The following is a 14,797-nucleotide window of genomic DNA, read 5'->3' on the forward strand; positions in this document are numbered from 1 at the left end:
CAATAAATACTACCGATATTTTGATTGATTTATAAATCAATAAACAATAAATAAATCAATCAAAATATCGGTAGTATTTATTGAGCCCGACGAAGGACAGACCCTGTGTCTTACCTGGTCATCCCGAATCTACCCCCGCGCTAAGCACAGCGTCTGGTACATAGTAACCACTTAAATACCAAATGCTGGCTTTCCACTAGGGCCTTCACAGGCCCCGCCCACAACAACAGGAGCAGATGAGACCACCCCACCTGGCCCATTTCACAGATGGAGAAACAGAGGCAGGTGGAATGGGGAGGGTCTCCAGGTGGCATTTAGTACCTACAGTCGATTGGGTGACCACATGGCAGAGCCCCCAAACATCCCCGCCCGTTGTGGGATTCAATCAACCAATCATTCAATCGTATTTATCGAGTATTTACTGTTTGCGGAGCGCTGTACTAAGCACTTGGGAGAGGACAATAGAACAGAATTAGCAGTCACATTCCCTACCTTTCATGGCGGTCTACAGCTTCCGACTCGCTCCGGAAAACCCAGCTGGACTGTGGTCCTGGCAGAGTCCTCGGGATGACCCCTGGAAGGCCGGATAAGGGTTCAGGATGGAAGGAAAAGTGTCTACAGACTTGGGGGGTTCCTGGAGCCGCTGGGCCCAGATCTCTCATCATCATCATCATCAATTGTATTTATTGAGCGCCTACTATGTGCAGAGCACTGTACTAAGCACTGGGGAAGTCCAAGTTGGCAACATAGAGAGACAGTCCCTACCCAGCAGCTCAGCCTGCTGGGCGTAGTGTCTACCGACTCTGTTGTATTATACTTTTCCAAGCGTTTAGTACAGCGCTGCACACACTGTAAGCACTCAAATACCACTGATTGATTGACCCTGGGAAAGTCACTCAACCTCTGTGGGCCTGAGTTTCCCCATCTGTAAAATGGGGAGAAAACACCTCCTCTCCCTCTTTCTTAGACTGGGAGCCTGATGTTAGGATCCTAACATCAGGTGGGGGAAGCAGCGTGGCTCAGTGGAAAGAGCCCGGGCTTTGGAGTCGGAGTTCATGGGTTCGAATCCCCGCTCCGCCAATTGTCAGCTGTGTGACTTTGGGCAAGTCACTTGACATCTCTGGGCCTCAGTTCCCTCATCTGGAAAATGGGGATGAAGACTGTGAGCCCCCCATGGGACAACCCGATCACCTTGTAACCTCCCCAGTGCTTAGAACAGTGCTGTGCACATAGTAAGCACTTAATAAATGCCATCATCATCAGCTGGGGGAAGCAGCATGGTTCAGTGGAAAGAGCACGGTCTTTGGAGTCAGAGTTCATGGATTCAAATCCCGGCTCCTCCAATTGTCAGCTCTGTGACTTTGGGCAAGTCACTTGACTTCTCTGGGCCTCAGTTCCCTCATCTGGAAAATGGGGATGAAGACTGTGAGCCCCACGTGGGACAACCTGATTACCTTGTATCCCCCCCAGTGCTTAGAACAGTGCTTGGCACACAGTAAGCGCTTAATAAATGCTATCATTATTATTATTATTATTATCTGTAAAACCAGCGTTAAGACAGTGAGCTCCATGTGGGACAGAGACTGAGTCCAACTTAATTAGCTTGTATCTACCCAGTGTGGCTCACTGGAAAAGGCACGGGCTTTGGAGTCAGAAGTCATGGGTTCAAATCCCGGCTCCGCCAATTGTCAGTTGTGTGACTTTGGGCAAGTCACTTCACTTCTCTGTGCCTCAGTTACCTCATCTGTAAAATGGGGATGAAGACTGTGAGCCCCCCATGGGACAACCTGATCACCTTGTAACCTCCCCAGCACTTAGAACTGTGCTTTGCACATAGTAAGCGCTTAATAAATGCCATTATTATTATTATTATTACCCCAGCGCTTAGAACAGTGTTTGGAACATAAGTACCTAGGAAATACCACTAAAAAAGGGCTGGAAACCGACAGTGAGGAGTGTGGGGCCGGGACGAGGTGTGTTCAAAATGGAAGTCTAAGGGGCTGCCCGGGGGGAAGGGGAGAGGATTGAAGGTACCGTGAGCAGGGGAGGGGGTGAGTTGTGTGTGTGTATGTGTGTATGTGCGTATGCCCGCAAGTGCATGCGTGTTTTCCCGGTGCCAGGCTCTCTTGGAGACCCTCTCCACCTCCTCCTGTTTCTCTTTGTTCCCTCTGAGTCTCCTTCATTCTCTCTTCAGGTGTCTCTCCATCCCTCTGTCTTCCCCTGTGGCTCTCAATCAATCAATCAATCAATCAGTCGTATTTATTGAGCGCTTACTGTGTGCAGAGCACTGTACTAAGTGCTTGGGAAGTCCACGTTGGCAACATATAGAGACAGTCCCTACCCAACAGCGGGCTCACAGTCTAAAAGGGGGAGACAGAGAACAAAACCAAACATACTAACAAAATAAAAGAAATAGAATAGATACGTACACCAGCCCGGCACCCTCTTCTCCGGCCCCGTCGGGCCCGCGAGGCTGGAATCTCCCAATCTCCCAATCTCAATCCCAATCTCCCAATCTCTCTTCAATGACTCTGTGGGTGAGTCTTCCTCTCTGTGTGGGCAGGGAATGTGTCTGTTTATTGTTATACTATACTCTCCCAAGCGCTTAGTATAGTGCTCTGCACACAGTAGAAGCAGCGTGGTCCCCCCTGCCTTACCTCCTTCCCCTCCCCACATCACCAGAAGCAGCGTGGCTCAGTGGAAAAGAGCATGGGCTTTGGAGTCAGAGGTCATGGGTTCAAATCCTGCCTCCGCCACTTGTCAGCTGTGTGACTTTGGGCAAGTCCCTTAACTTCTCTGTGCCTCAGTTCCCTCATCTGGAAAATGGGGATGAAGACTGTGAGCCCCATGTGGGACAACCTGATCACCTTGTATCCCCCCTTACTATGTGCAAAGCACTGTTCTAAGTGCTGGGCAGGTTACAAGGGGATCAAGTTGTCCCTTGGGGGGCTCACGGTCTTAATCCCCATTTTACAGATGAGGGAACTGAGGCCCAGAGAAGTGAAGTGACTTGCCCAAAGTCACACAGCTGACAATTGGCGGAGCTGGGATTTGAACCCCTGACCTCTGACTCCAAAGCCCGGGCTCTTTCCACTGAGCCACGCTGCTTCTCAATATATATAGTAAGTGCCCAACAAATGCCAGAGCTATTATTATTCCACAGTAAACACTAAGTAAATACAACTAAACGAATGAAAAGAAACGGCTCGCCTTGCCCCACCGGTACGGGCCTTCCGCCCCCCGGCAAACCCCCGTAGTGGACAGAGACCAGGCGTCCGGCGTCTGGATAACCCGTCCAACCTCACAGAGCGGCCATCGCAGCACTCCTGGGCGACCATGGCAGTGTCGCAACGCCAATTTACAGACTAGGAAGCTCTAGAGGCCCAGAGAGGGTAGGGGCCCACCCGAGATCACACAGCAAGTAAGAGGTGGAGCTGGAGTGGGATCCCTGGACGCCCGACTCCTTGGCTGGGCTCCTTCCACCCGGCCACAGTGTCCAGGGTTTAGGTGTCAGCAAAGCTGTAGGGAAAAGTTCCTGTTCTCCGTTCCTTCTCGAAAAATCGGAAGAGCACGTGCAGACCTCTGAACTCTGTCCCTTCCCCTACCTCTAATTTACTTCAACATCCATCTTCCCCGTTAAACTGGAACCTCCCTGAGGGCAAGGATTGCGTCTGTTCTTCTATTGCAGCATGGCTCAGTGGAAAGAGCCCGGGCTTTGGAGTCAGAGGTCATGGGTTCAAATCCTGGCTCCGCCAATTGCCAGCTGTGTGACTTTGGGCAAGTCACTTCACTTCTCTGTGCCTCAGTTACCTCATCTGTAAAATGGGGATTAAGACTGTGAGCCCCATGTGGGACAACCTGATCACCTTGTAACCTTGTAACCTATGTGCCTTGCACATAGTAAGCGCTTAATAAATGCTATTATTATTATTATTATTATTGCATTCTCCCAAGCGCTAAGTCCAGCATTCTGCACACAACTGACACCCAGTCCAGAGTTCCACCCAAAGTAGACACCCAGTATGGCGTTCTGCTCCCAACAAGAGTCCAGCACAACTTTCTGCACATAGAAGGCACCCAGTCCAGCACCCTGCATACAGCACACACTTTACATACAAAAGGGGTCCCCAGCAGGTGCCCAGGACTTAGTATTGGGGCCGAAGAGAGCAGAAGTGTCACCATGGGAGGGGACCATGGGAGGGGATGAGGTTTTGGCGCTCGGGACGTCTGAGGGGCACGCCGGTGGTCCACCACTCCTGTCCCCGTGTCCCCTTCCAGAGGGGCACACTGCTAACTGCCAGATGGCCGCTTCCCTGGGGGACAGCGGGTGGTGGGGACCACCCCCGTCTGCTACCCGAAGGCCCCAGTTACTGGGGGAGACAGGCAGGGGCAACCCTGACCCCGCTGATCCCGCCCCGCGGACTGCTCCAGGAGCCAGCCGTGTTCACACAGGGGGATTTTCCCACCAGTCCCGCAGAGCACCTGCTTGGAATTCAATTAGGAGAGTCAGAGGCTTCAACAGACCAAATGGGGAAGAAAAGGAGAATAATCCAGAGCTGGAAGGCTGGAGGGGGAGGGATGCAGCGGTCAGTCCTGTTGCCATGGAGATGTGGGGCGGGGCTGAGAGGAAAGGGGCAGCGCCCCCCGCCGGTGGGGCAGAGGGGAGGGGAGGGGGCAATGGGGAGAGCAAGTTCGGTGCTCCGGGGGCCGCACGATGGGGTGGACATTCCAATGGGGATTGAAGACAAAGGGATTTTCTGGGGCTGCAGGGCTTCCAAACCCACTGGGCCTTCAAACATTGATGATGATGATGATGATGATGATGACATTTATTAAGGGCTTACTATGTGCAAAGCACTGTTCTAAGCACTGGGGAGGTTATAAGGTGACAAGGTTGTCCCACATGGGGCTCACAGTCTTAATCCCCATTTTCCAGATGAGGGAACTGAGGCGCAGAGAAGTGAAGTGACTTGCCCTAAGTCACCCAGCTGACAATTGGCGGAGTCGGGATTCGAACCCATGACCTTTGACTCCAAAGCCCGGGCTCTTTCCACTGGGCCACGCTTTCCCTCCTCTTCTCCCGGGGCAACGACTGGGAAAGCTGCCAGCCGGGACCATCGGACTGGAGCGATGACCTTCCCTGGGTCAGGCCCAGGGACCACCCAAGCCAGCCACCCTGACCCGGCTGAGTGGCAGGGCCGAGCCAGGGCCGAGGGATGGTCTGGGCTGGAGCACCGGGGGAGACTGAGGGAGAGAAGCAGCGTGGCTCAGTGGAAAGAGCCCGGGCTTTGGAGTCAGAGGTCATGGGTTCAAATCCCAACTCCGCCAATTGTCAGCTGTGTGACTTTGGGCAAGTTAACTTCTCTGTGCCTCAGTACCTCATCTGTAAAAGGGGGATTAAGACTGTGAGCCCCCCGTGGGACAACCTTATCACCTTGGAACCTCCTCAGCGCTTACAACAGTGCTTTGCACATAGTAAGCGCTTAATAAATGCTATAATTATTATTACAGAGGGGCAGAGAGAGGAGAATCAGAGCGGAGGGATGGGGCACATGCTGGACCACTGGAGAGAATCAGGGCCAGAGAGAGAGTGTCAAAGGAGTGGGTGGACTGAGTCAGGCTGAATGGGGGGCGGGTGGGAGAAGAGTCAGGCACCTTCATTCATTCATTCATTCAATCGTATTTATTGAGCGCTTACTGTATGCAGAGCACTGTACTAAGCGCTTGGGAAGTCCAAGTTGGCCACCTAGAGATGGTCCCTACCCCAAAATCATCTGTGGGAGTGGAAATTCCTTGCGGGCAGGGAACACCTCTCTTCTTCCTGTTGCACTTTCAGCTTATGGCGTGCAAGAAGCATAGCGGCCAACTCCGTTGTACTGTAAGAATAATAATAATGATGATGGTATTTGTTTATAATAATAATAATGGCATTTATTAAGCACTTACTATGTGCAAAGCACTGTTCTAAGCACTGGGGAGGTTACAAGGTGATGAGGTTGTCCCACAGGGGGCTCACAGTCTTAATCCCCATTTTACAGCTGAAGTAACTGAGGCGCTTACTATGTGCAAAGCACTGTTCTAAGCGCTGGGGGGGGATACAAGGCGATCAGGTTGTCCCATGTGGGGCTCACAGTCTTAAGCCCCATTTTATAGATAAGGTAACTGAGGCTCTTACTATGTGCAAAGCACTCTTCTAAGTGCTGGGGGGGATACAAGGTGATCAGGTTGTCCCATGTGGACCTCACAGTCTTAATCCCCATTTTCCAGATGAGGTAACTGAGGCACAGAGAAGTTAAGTGGCTTGCCCAAGGTCGCAGAGCTGACAAGTGGCTCTCCCAAGTGTTTAGTAATAATAATAATAATAATAATGATGGCATTTATTAAGTGCTGACTATGTGCAAAGCACTGTTCTAAGCGCTGGGGAGGTTACAAGGTGATCAGGTTGTCCCCCGGGGACTCACAGTCTTAATTCCCATTTTCCAGATGAGGTCACTGAGGCGCAGAGAAGTGAAGTGACTTGCCCAAAGTCACCCAGCTGACAATTGGCAGAGCTGGAATTTGAACCCATGACCTCTGACTCCAAAGCCCGGGCTCTTTCCACTGAGCCACGCTGCTTCTCATAAGCAGTGCTTATAGTACAGTGCTGTGCAGAGAGTAGGGCGCAATAAATACCACCGTTTGATTGACCTGGTCTCTCAGTAAATAGCCTCAGTCCTACCACTGTGACCGTCCACCCTGGCCGCTCAGGGATGTAAGAACCTGGATGCTAGAGGTCAGAGCCCACTGTTGGGTAGGGACTGTCTCTATATGTTGCCAACTTGTAGTTCCCAAGCGGTTAGTACAGTGCTCTGTGCACAGTAAGTGCTCAATAAATACGATTGATTGATTGATTGATCCCTGCTGTGTCCCATCCTCTCTCCCCTTCCTCTCCTGGAGAATCCTCCCCAACCAGGCCCCAGCAGAGTAGCCGGCCCCCGGCGAGGAAAAGCACGGGAAAGAAAACACCAAAATCAACCGTCTCCAAGGCGGCACCTCGAAAATAGACCGCGGCTTTCACAGCTTCCCGGGAAGTGTCAGCGGCTGCTTAGAGGAGACAGAACTAATTAATTGCAAAGAGTCGGCCTCCAAAAGGGGGGGAAAAAAATACTTGCAGTAATTCCTCCTCCTCCTCATCGGATATCGTGCGTGCCGTGACCCCGTGTGAGGGTGACGAGGGGGAGGAGGAAGAGGAAGGAGGACAAGGGAGAGAAAAAGAGCAGGGAGAGGAGGAGGCAGAGAAAGGGAGAAGGGAAGAGGAGGTGGAGGAGGGAAGGGAAAGGGGGAGGGAAAGACGGGGTGGAGGAAGAAGAGGAAGGGAGAGAGGAAGAGGTGAAAATAGAGGAGGAAGAGGAGGTGGAGGAGGGAAGGGAAAGGGGGAGGGGATAAGGGGTGGAGGAAGAAAAGGAAGGGAGAGAGCAAGAGGAGAAAATAGAGGAGGAAGAGGAGGTGGAGGAAGGAAGGGAAAGGGGAAGGGGAAGATGGGGTGGAAGAAGAAAAGGAAGGGACAGAGGAAGAGGAGGTGGAGGAGGGAAGGGAAAGGGGAAGACGGGGTGGAGGAAGAAAAGGAAGGGAGAGAGGAAGAGGTCAAAATAGAGGAGAAAGAGGAGGTGGAGGAGGAAAGGGAAACGGGGATGGGAAGATGGGGTAGAGGAAGAAAAGGAAGGGAGAGAGGAAGAGGGGAAAAGAGGAGGTGGAGGAGGGAAGGGAAAGGGGGAGGGAAGATGGGGTGGAGGAAGAAAAGGAAGAGACAGAGGAAGAGGAGACAATAGAGGAGGTGGAGGAGGGAAGGGAAAGGGGGAGGGGAAGACGGGGTGGAGGAAGAAAAGGAAGGGAGAGAGGAAGAGGAGAAAATAGAGGAGGAAGAGGAGGTGGAGGGAAGAGAAAGGAAGGGGGAAAGGAATGAGCAGGTGGGAAAGGAAAAGAAAGGGAGAGAGGAAGAGGAGGAGACATTAGGGAGGGAAGAGGGCTGAGGAGGTTAGGTTATCAATTGGGGGCAGGTCTGGTCTGGAGTGCTGGGGCAGGGCCTAAATTGCTCACAGACGGGCTGGGACCCATGGCGATGCCCACGCAGGCTTCGATGGTCGGCGGCTTGGACGGGCCTGCGTTGGCACATCCAGACCCGTATCTCCCCTGACCTCGGCCAGAGAGCCGACTTGGAGCTCGGGGATGGAAGACTGCCCCAGGGGGAACAGTCAATCAATCCATCAATCAATCAGTGATATCTACTGAGCTCCTCCTGTTCGGAGTGCTGTACTGAGCACTGGAGAGAGGACGATAGTAGACATAATCACTCTCCTCAAAGAGTTACTGGGTACAGTGTGCTGAGCACTTGGGAGGGGACAAAGGGCAGATATAATCTGGTGAGAAGCTCTCAAGTACTATTAAGTGCTCTGAATGCAGATACGAATAATACGGATGGATTATCTGGTCTTAGGGCGGAGGGAGAGGGTGACCCTGCCCTTCCTCACCCCCTCGGACCCCAGTTCCTTTACCATCATCATCAATGGTATTTAATGAGTGCGTGCCGTGTGCAGAGCACTGTGCTGAGCGCTTGAGAGAGCCCAGTACACTACTCTGAGGGAATGCTGACGGAGGAAGCCAGTGAGCGGCGGGGCGGGGCAGCAACAAGCTCTGCCCGGCCGGGTACGGACGCAACTGGGCCCAAGCGATGGAAATAATCCAGTCCTGATCAGATTTGCTCTGACACTACAGCAATTTATGACCTCGCCCAGCAAAGATAAGATCCATAGCTAATTTAGCAAAAAATAGCTCTAGCCAACTAAAAATTAATGCTTCATGTGGTCTAAATGGGGCTTGAAAATAGCATTTTTCCCCCCGCTCCATCCCAAGCTTTACATTTCTGTTGGCAAACAATTTGCATGCAACCAATTGAGGGGAAATATAAACCAGCTACTAAGTGCAGCTGCCTCGGTTCAATAAATGATTCATGAAGGGATTCTTCTCTTAAAGGCACCTCCACCGGGCCACGGGGGGAGGGGCGGGAGTCCCGGCCGCCGCGTCTCTTGGCAAAGCGCGGAGCGATCGGCAGGCCCGGAGGACCCAGCGGAGAGCCCGTGGGTTGTAGTCGCAGCTCTGCCCCGGACCTGCTGCGTCTCTGGGGATGAGTCGCCTAACCTCTCTGGGCCTCGATTTCCTCCGCTCAATGGGAAAAACACCTTGGCTCTCCGCTCCTCTGAGGGTCGGATGGTGCCAAAATCTGACTATTCTGTACCTCCCCTGGGGCCTAGCACAGTGCCTGGCCCTTAGCGAGCCCTTGATTTAAAACCATCATTATCATTGCTAATAAGGGCCCTCTCCCTGGTTTTTCCCGCTATCCAGGAGGCGGGCAGGCCCAGGTCCCGGTGGCCACCGTCCTCCGGAGGCTCGTAACGCGGGGACTCGAGGGCAAACCGTCCAGGGGCATGGCTGCGGGACTCTGGACCAGCCTCCCCTTGAGCTGGAGAGCGGCTAAGGGTGTCTGTCCTTCGGACCTGCCTGGGCCGCCTACGGCGGAGCCTGCCGCTGCCTTGGTTTCTCCCCCTTCGGGTCCCCAGCCTCACCGAGTCTCTGTTCTCTGTTCTGCTGCCAAGTGGGCTCCTCTCTCTGTCTGCTCCTCCTCTGCTGCGGCCCGTTCGTGGCCTTCCTAAAAACCAGGGCCAGGGCTCTGTGCTGGGCGCCCGCTGCGGGGAGAGTTCTGTGCTGGGCTCCCACCAGGGACAGACTGTGTTAACAATAATAATAATGATGATGGTATTTATTAAGTGCTTCTAGACTGTGAGCCCACTGTTGGGTGGGGACCGTCTCTATATGTTGCCAACTTGTACTTCCCAAGCGCTTGTACAGTGCTCTGCACACAGTAAGTGCTCAATAAATATGATTGATTGATTAGTACAGGGCTCTGCACACAGTAAGCACTCAATAAATACGATTGAATGTAAGTGCTTACTAAGTGCAAAGCACTGTTCTAAGCACTGGGGGGAATACAAGGTGATCAGGTTATCCCACATGGGGCTCATGGCCTTCGTCCCCATTTTACAGATGAGGTAACTGAGGCCCAGAGAAGTTAAGTGGCTTGCCCCGGGTCACACGGCTGACAAGTGGCGGAGCCGGGATTCGAACCCATGACCTCTGACTCAAGCCCGCGCTCTTTCCGCTGAGCCACGCTGGGCTGGGCTGGGTGCCTATGTACAGCACACCATAGTGGGGGCTTGCTGTGGGAGGGGCACTATACTGGGGGCTCAGTGTGGGCGGGGCATTGTACGGGTGCCCATTCTGTGCAGAACGGGTGGGTTATCGGGGCAGTTTGGAAACCGGGGAGACCGGAGTCCGATGGATCTGAAGGGGTAGGAATTTTAGGCAGGAGGAAAGGTGAGGACAGGTATTCAGGGCAACGTACTGGGCACCACTGGTGTGCAGGGTACCATACTGTCTTCTAGACTGTGAGCCCACTGTTGGGTAGGGACCGTCTCTATATGTTGCCAACTTGTACTTCCCAACCGCTTAGTACAGTGCTCTGCACACAGTAAGCGCTCAATAAATACGATTGAATGAATGAATGAATACTGGGCACCTTCAGCATGCGGGGTGCTGTACTGGATACCTTTTGGTTGCAAAGAGCCGTGCGGGTGAGCTGGGAAACGTGCAGAAGCAGCTAATGGTGTGACCTCTGTCAGTGGACTCAGATGATAATTCTCCCAGGGGCCGGAGGGGATATAAAGCATCAGCCCGGGCCAGCATATTGAAGCACCGTGGCTCAGTGGAAAGAGCACGGGCTTTGGAGGTCATGGGTTCAAATCCCGGCTCCGCCACTGTGTGGCTCTGGGCAAGTCACTTCCCTTCTCTGGGCCTCAGTTCCCTCATCTGGAAAATGGGGATTAAAACCGTGGGATAACCCGATCGCCTCGTAACCTCCCCAGCGCTTAGATCAGTGCTTTGCACACAGTAAGCGCTTAACAAATGCCATTATTATCGTTATACTATATGTTGTACGCCTCTGGGCAGATGGTGCCCCACTCCCCAGCCGCCACCGGGATACGGGGGGCTCGGCCGCCCGGCCCACCCCTGGCTGGCTCTGCACAGACACACCTAGGAAAAATAGGGTCCGCTCCAGCCAGGACTTTATTGGCCCAGCCTGGACCCTAACTACCCCCAGCTCATGCTCTTCTCCTGAAGGAGCAAGACAGACACTCTCGTCTCCCTGTGGGGCCACTAAGAGTCCAGCTCAATTGGCCGGTTAGCTCAGTTGGTTAGAGCGTGGTCCTAATAACGCCAAGGTCGCGGGTTCGATCCCCGTACGGGCCACACGTTCTCCCCCATTCTAGACTGTGAGCCCACTGTTGGGTAGGGACCATCTCTATATGTTGCCAACTTGTACTTCCCAAGCGCTTAGTACAGTGCTCTGCACACAATAAGCGCTCAATAAATACGATTGAATGAATGAATGAATGGCTAGGTCAGGCCACCTGCCAGCCAAGCACTTGCAGCCTTCGCCTCTTCCGGGAAAGGCCGTGGCCGTGAGCGTAGGAAGGAGGAGTGAGCCCGGGCTGGGGGCGGACTGCGATTTGGTTGGGATCCAGGTTCTGCGTGGCTACCGCTGCGGGGAGGGGGAGGCCAGCGGGGGAGACCCTTGGGCTCATCCCAACTCCACCTCTGACACGCTGTATGACGGTGGGCGGGCCAGCCGACTGCTCTGGGCCTGGACCACGTGGGCGCACATCCGTGCCGCCCGCGATGGCCCGGGCCCCGGGGTCCAAACGGGAACAAGCGCAAAGTTATCCAGAAGGGACAGGGTATCTCCAGGTTCCAGCTGTGGGGGTGATGGGGACTGGATGGATTCCAGCCTCCGGCCTCCTGGGCTCCAACCAGATCAGACAGCCAAGACCCCAAATGGGGGGCTGGGACCCTCTGGCTCTGTGCTTCCCGCCCAAATCAGGCTCTAAAAGGCGGGGAGAAAGCTTGGGGGCTTCCCTCTTGCTCCCCCAAGGCAAGACAGGGGGTCCGGGAAGGGCTCCTCTGCCACGGCCAGGCCTCAAGGGAACCCCTGGAGCTTCTTGGCTCTCCTCTGCCCCTTGACTGCTGCTGGGGCCACCTGGGAAGAGCTGTCTGGAGGTGGGGGGCAGTGATGGGGGCTCTCTCGGCTCCAGGCCCGTCCCACCGGATGGCAGGGGGAGAGGCCACGCCCCACCGATTTTGACAGTGGGCAGGGCAGTGCGGCACAGCCCAGAGCTCTCCGATTACTGACCGACTGCAAACCGGTGGCCGGACACAATGGCCCCAGAGCTCCGGCCAACCCGGGGGTTTCAATGCGGCCGTGCTCCCAGCCGCCCTGGCTGGTAAACTGAGGAGGAGTCACTCCTGAGACTCGGTGGCAGGGATGACCGAATCCGGGGCCCAACGGCAGGAATTGGGCACTGGCTGCCTGCAGGGCACCTGACTGGGCGCCTCCTGCTCCCTGACTTTCCTCCAGTGATCCAGCATGGGCCATCAAGGCCCCCGCCTCTCCCCTATCCATCCCTGACTCTCCTCCAGGGACCCAGCATGGACCAAGCCACACCCTCGACTCCTCTCCCCGCTCCATCCCTGACTCTCCCCCGGTGATCCAGCATGGGCCATCCAACACCCCGACTCTCCCCTCTCCATTACTAAGCCCCTCCACTCTTGGAAGGCCGGGGAAGCCTGGGCTTTGGGGCGGGAGCGCGGGTGGAGATCGTGGCTGCGCCCTGGGGCAGGGGGAGGAAGGGAGGGCAGCCAACTGGTCCTCTGCCCTCCAGGGTGGTCTTCCACACAAGAGGGACTCCCCTCAGCCCCGTCCATCTTCTCCCCGCCCCCCCCCCCCCAACGCCCTGCCCCCAGCCCCACCTAGAGAAGCAGCACGGCCTGGCACAGGGGCCGGGAAGCGGAGGCCCTGGGTTCTCATTCTGGCTCCGCCACTCATCCGCTGTGCGACCCTGCAAGCCACTTCACATCTCAAACGCTTAGTCCAGTGCTCTGCACACAGTAAGCGCTCAATAAATACGATTAAGTGAATGAATCTCTTAGAGGAGCGGGCCCGACCCGGCGAAAAGAGCCGGGGGCCGGGAGTCCGCCGCTCGCCAGCTGTACGACCACGGGCAAGCCGTGTGATTTCTCCCGTTCGTCCGTCCAAGGGGACTGACCCCCCCCCGTGCTCCGTCCCTCCCTCCCAGACCGTGGGGGAGGGGGGCGGCTTCCGACGAGGCCCCCGTTCTCCCCCCTCCAGGAAGCCGACTGCTGATCCTGATGCTGGGCCTGGCCCTCCCGCCTCGCGCCTCGTCCTGCCCGCCGGCCTGCGTGTGCTACCGCGAGCCCATGGTGACGGTCAGCTGCCAGCAGCAGGGCCTGACGGCCGTGCCCACCGACATCCCCGCCCACAGCCAGCGCATCTTCCTGCACCGGAACCGCATCTCGGCCGTGGGCGCCGGCAGCTTCGCCGCCTGCTGCGCCAATGCCACCATCCTGTGGGTGCACTCCAACAACCTGAGCCGCATCGAGCCCGGGGCGCTGGCCGGCCTGGCCCGCCTGGAGGAGCTGGACATCAGCGACAACCGGCAGCTGCGGGCGCTGGACCCGGCCGCCTTCCGCGGGCTGGGCCGCCTGCGCACGCTGCGGGCCGACCGCTGCGGCCTGCTGGAGCTGGCGCCGGGGCTGCTGCGCGGCCTGGGCTCGCTGCGCTACCTCTACCTGCAGGACAACGCGCTGCGGCGGCTGCCCGAGGACGCCTTCCTGGACCTGGCCGGCCTGGCCTACCTGTTCCTGCACGGCAACCGGCTGCAGAGCCTGCCCGAGCACGCCTTCCGCGGGCTGCGGGGCCTGGACCGCCTGCTGCTTCACGAGAACCGCATCGCCCAGGTCCACCGCCGGGCCTTCCGCGGCCTGGGCCGCCTGCTGACACTCTACCTGTTCAACAACAGCCTGAGCGAGCTGGCGGGCGAGGCGCTGGCCCCGCTGCAGTCGCTGCAGTACCTGCGCCTCAACGCCAACCCCTGGGTCTGCGACTGCCGGGCCCGCTCGCTCTGGGCCTGGCTGCGCCGCTTCGGCGGCTCCTCCTCCGAGCTCGAGTGCCGGCGGCCCACGCACCTGGCCGGCCGCGACCTCAAGAGCCTGGCCGAGGCCGAGCTGGACGGCTGCGCCGACGCCGTCGACCCGCTGCTCGCCAAGTGCTGCCGGCCCCAGCCCGAGACCGACAAGTCCTTCCTCTACGAGGCCCCCCGCGGCGGGAGGCCGGGACCCTCCCCGCGGCCCGCCAAGGAGAAGGAGAACATGGCCAAGCCCCCGCCGCCCCGCAACGCCACGCACAAGCAGATCAACGACTCGCCCTTCGGCACGCCGCCCGGCCGCCCGGAGCCCCCGCGCACGGTCCCCGCCTCGGCCCCCGCGCCGCCCCGGAGGCGCCCGGCCTGCTCGCGGAGGAACCGCGCCAAGGCTCACTGCCCCCTCCCGCAGCCCGGCCACGGCTCCGCCGCCCGCCTCGGGCCCACCCTCCGCCTCCTCATCCTGCCGCTCGGCTGGAGCCTGCTGGCCGGCTGCTGACCCCCTTCCCCCCGCCCCCGGCCTCGTCCCCCCCACCGGACACGCGCCCTCGGGACGGGCCTGCCCCACAGCCCGGCCCCCGTTGCGGGCGCGCCCCCGGGGCCATGCCCCCGGACCGGGCAACAGCCCCAGATCAGGCCACGTCCCCCGGGCCAAGCCCTCAGGATGGCCACGTCCCTAGGACACCCCCTCCGACGGGCCACGTCCCCCG

The 14,797-nt window shown here is 57.0% G+C and overlaps 1 protein-coding gene and 1 non-coding gene across 3 annotated transcripts in view; both read left to right on the forward strand.

Moving 5' to 3' along the window:
* The window catches only part of RTN4R (reticulon 4 receptor), a 36,388-nt gene extending 21,733 nt beyond the window's left edge, over positions 1-14,655 (forward strand). For both annotated transcript variants that reach the window (XM_038763429.1, XM_038763430.1), the window contains exon 2: positions 13,277-14,655. In XM_038763429.1, the coding sequence (XP_038619357.1) occupies positions 13,277-14,586 (1,310 nt within the window). In that variant the 3' untranslated portion in view covers positions 14,587-14,655. The remainder of the gene's footprint in view (positions 1-13,276) is intronic.
* Positions 11,267-11,340, forward strand: TRNAI-AAU. The gene has a single exon. It is a non-coding gene; the product is annotated as a tRNA-Ile (tRNA).
* Positions 14,656-14,797: the final 142 nt, after the last annotated feature.

This window comes from Tachyglossus aculeatus, chromosome 21 (assembly GCF_015852505.1).
Source record: "Tachyglossus aculeatus isolate mTacAcu1 chromosome 21, mTacAcu1.pri, whole genome shotgun sequence".
NCBI lineage: Eukaryota > Metazoa > Chordata > Mammalia > Monotremata > Tachyglossidae > Tachyglossus > Tachyglossus aculeatus.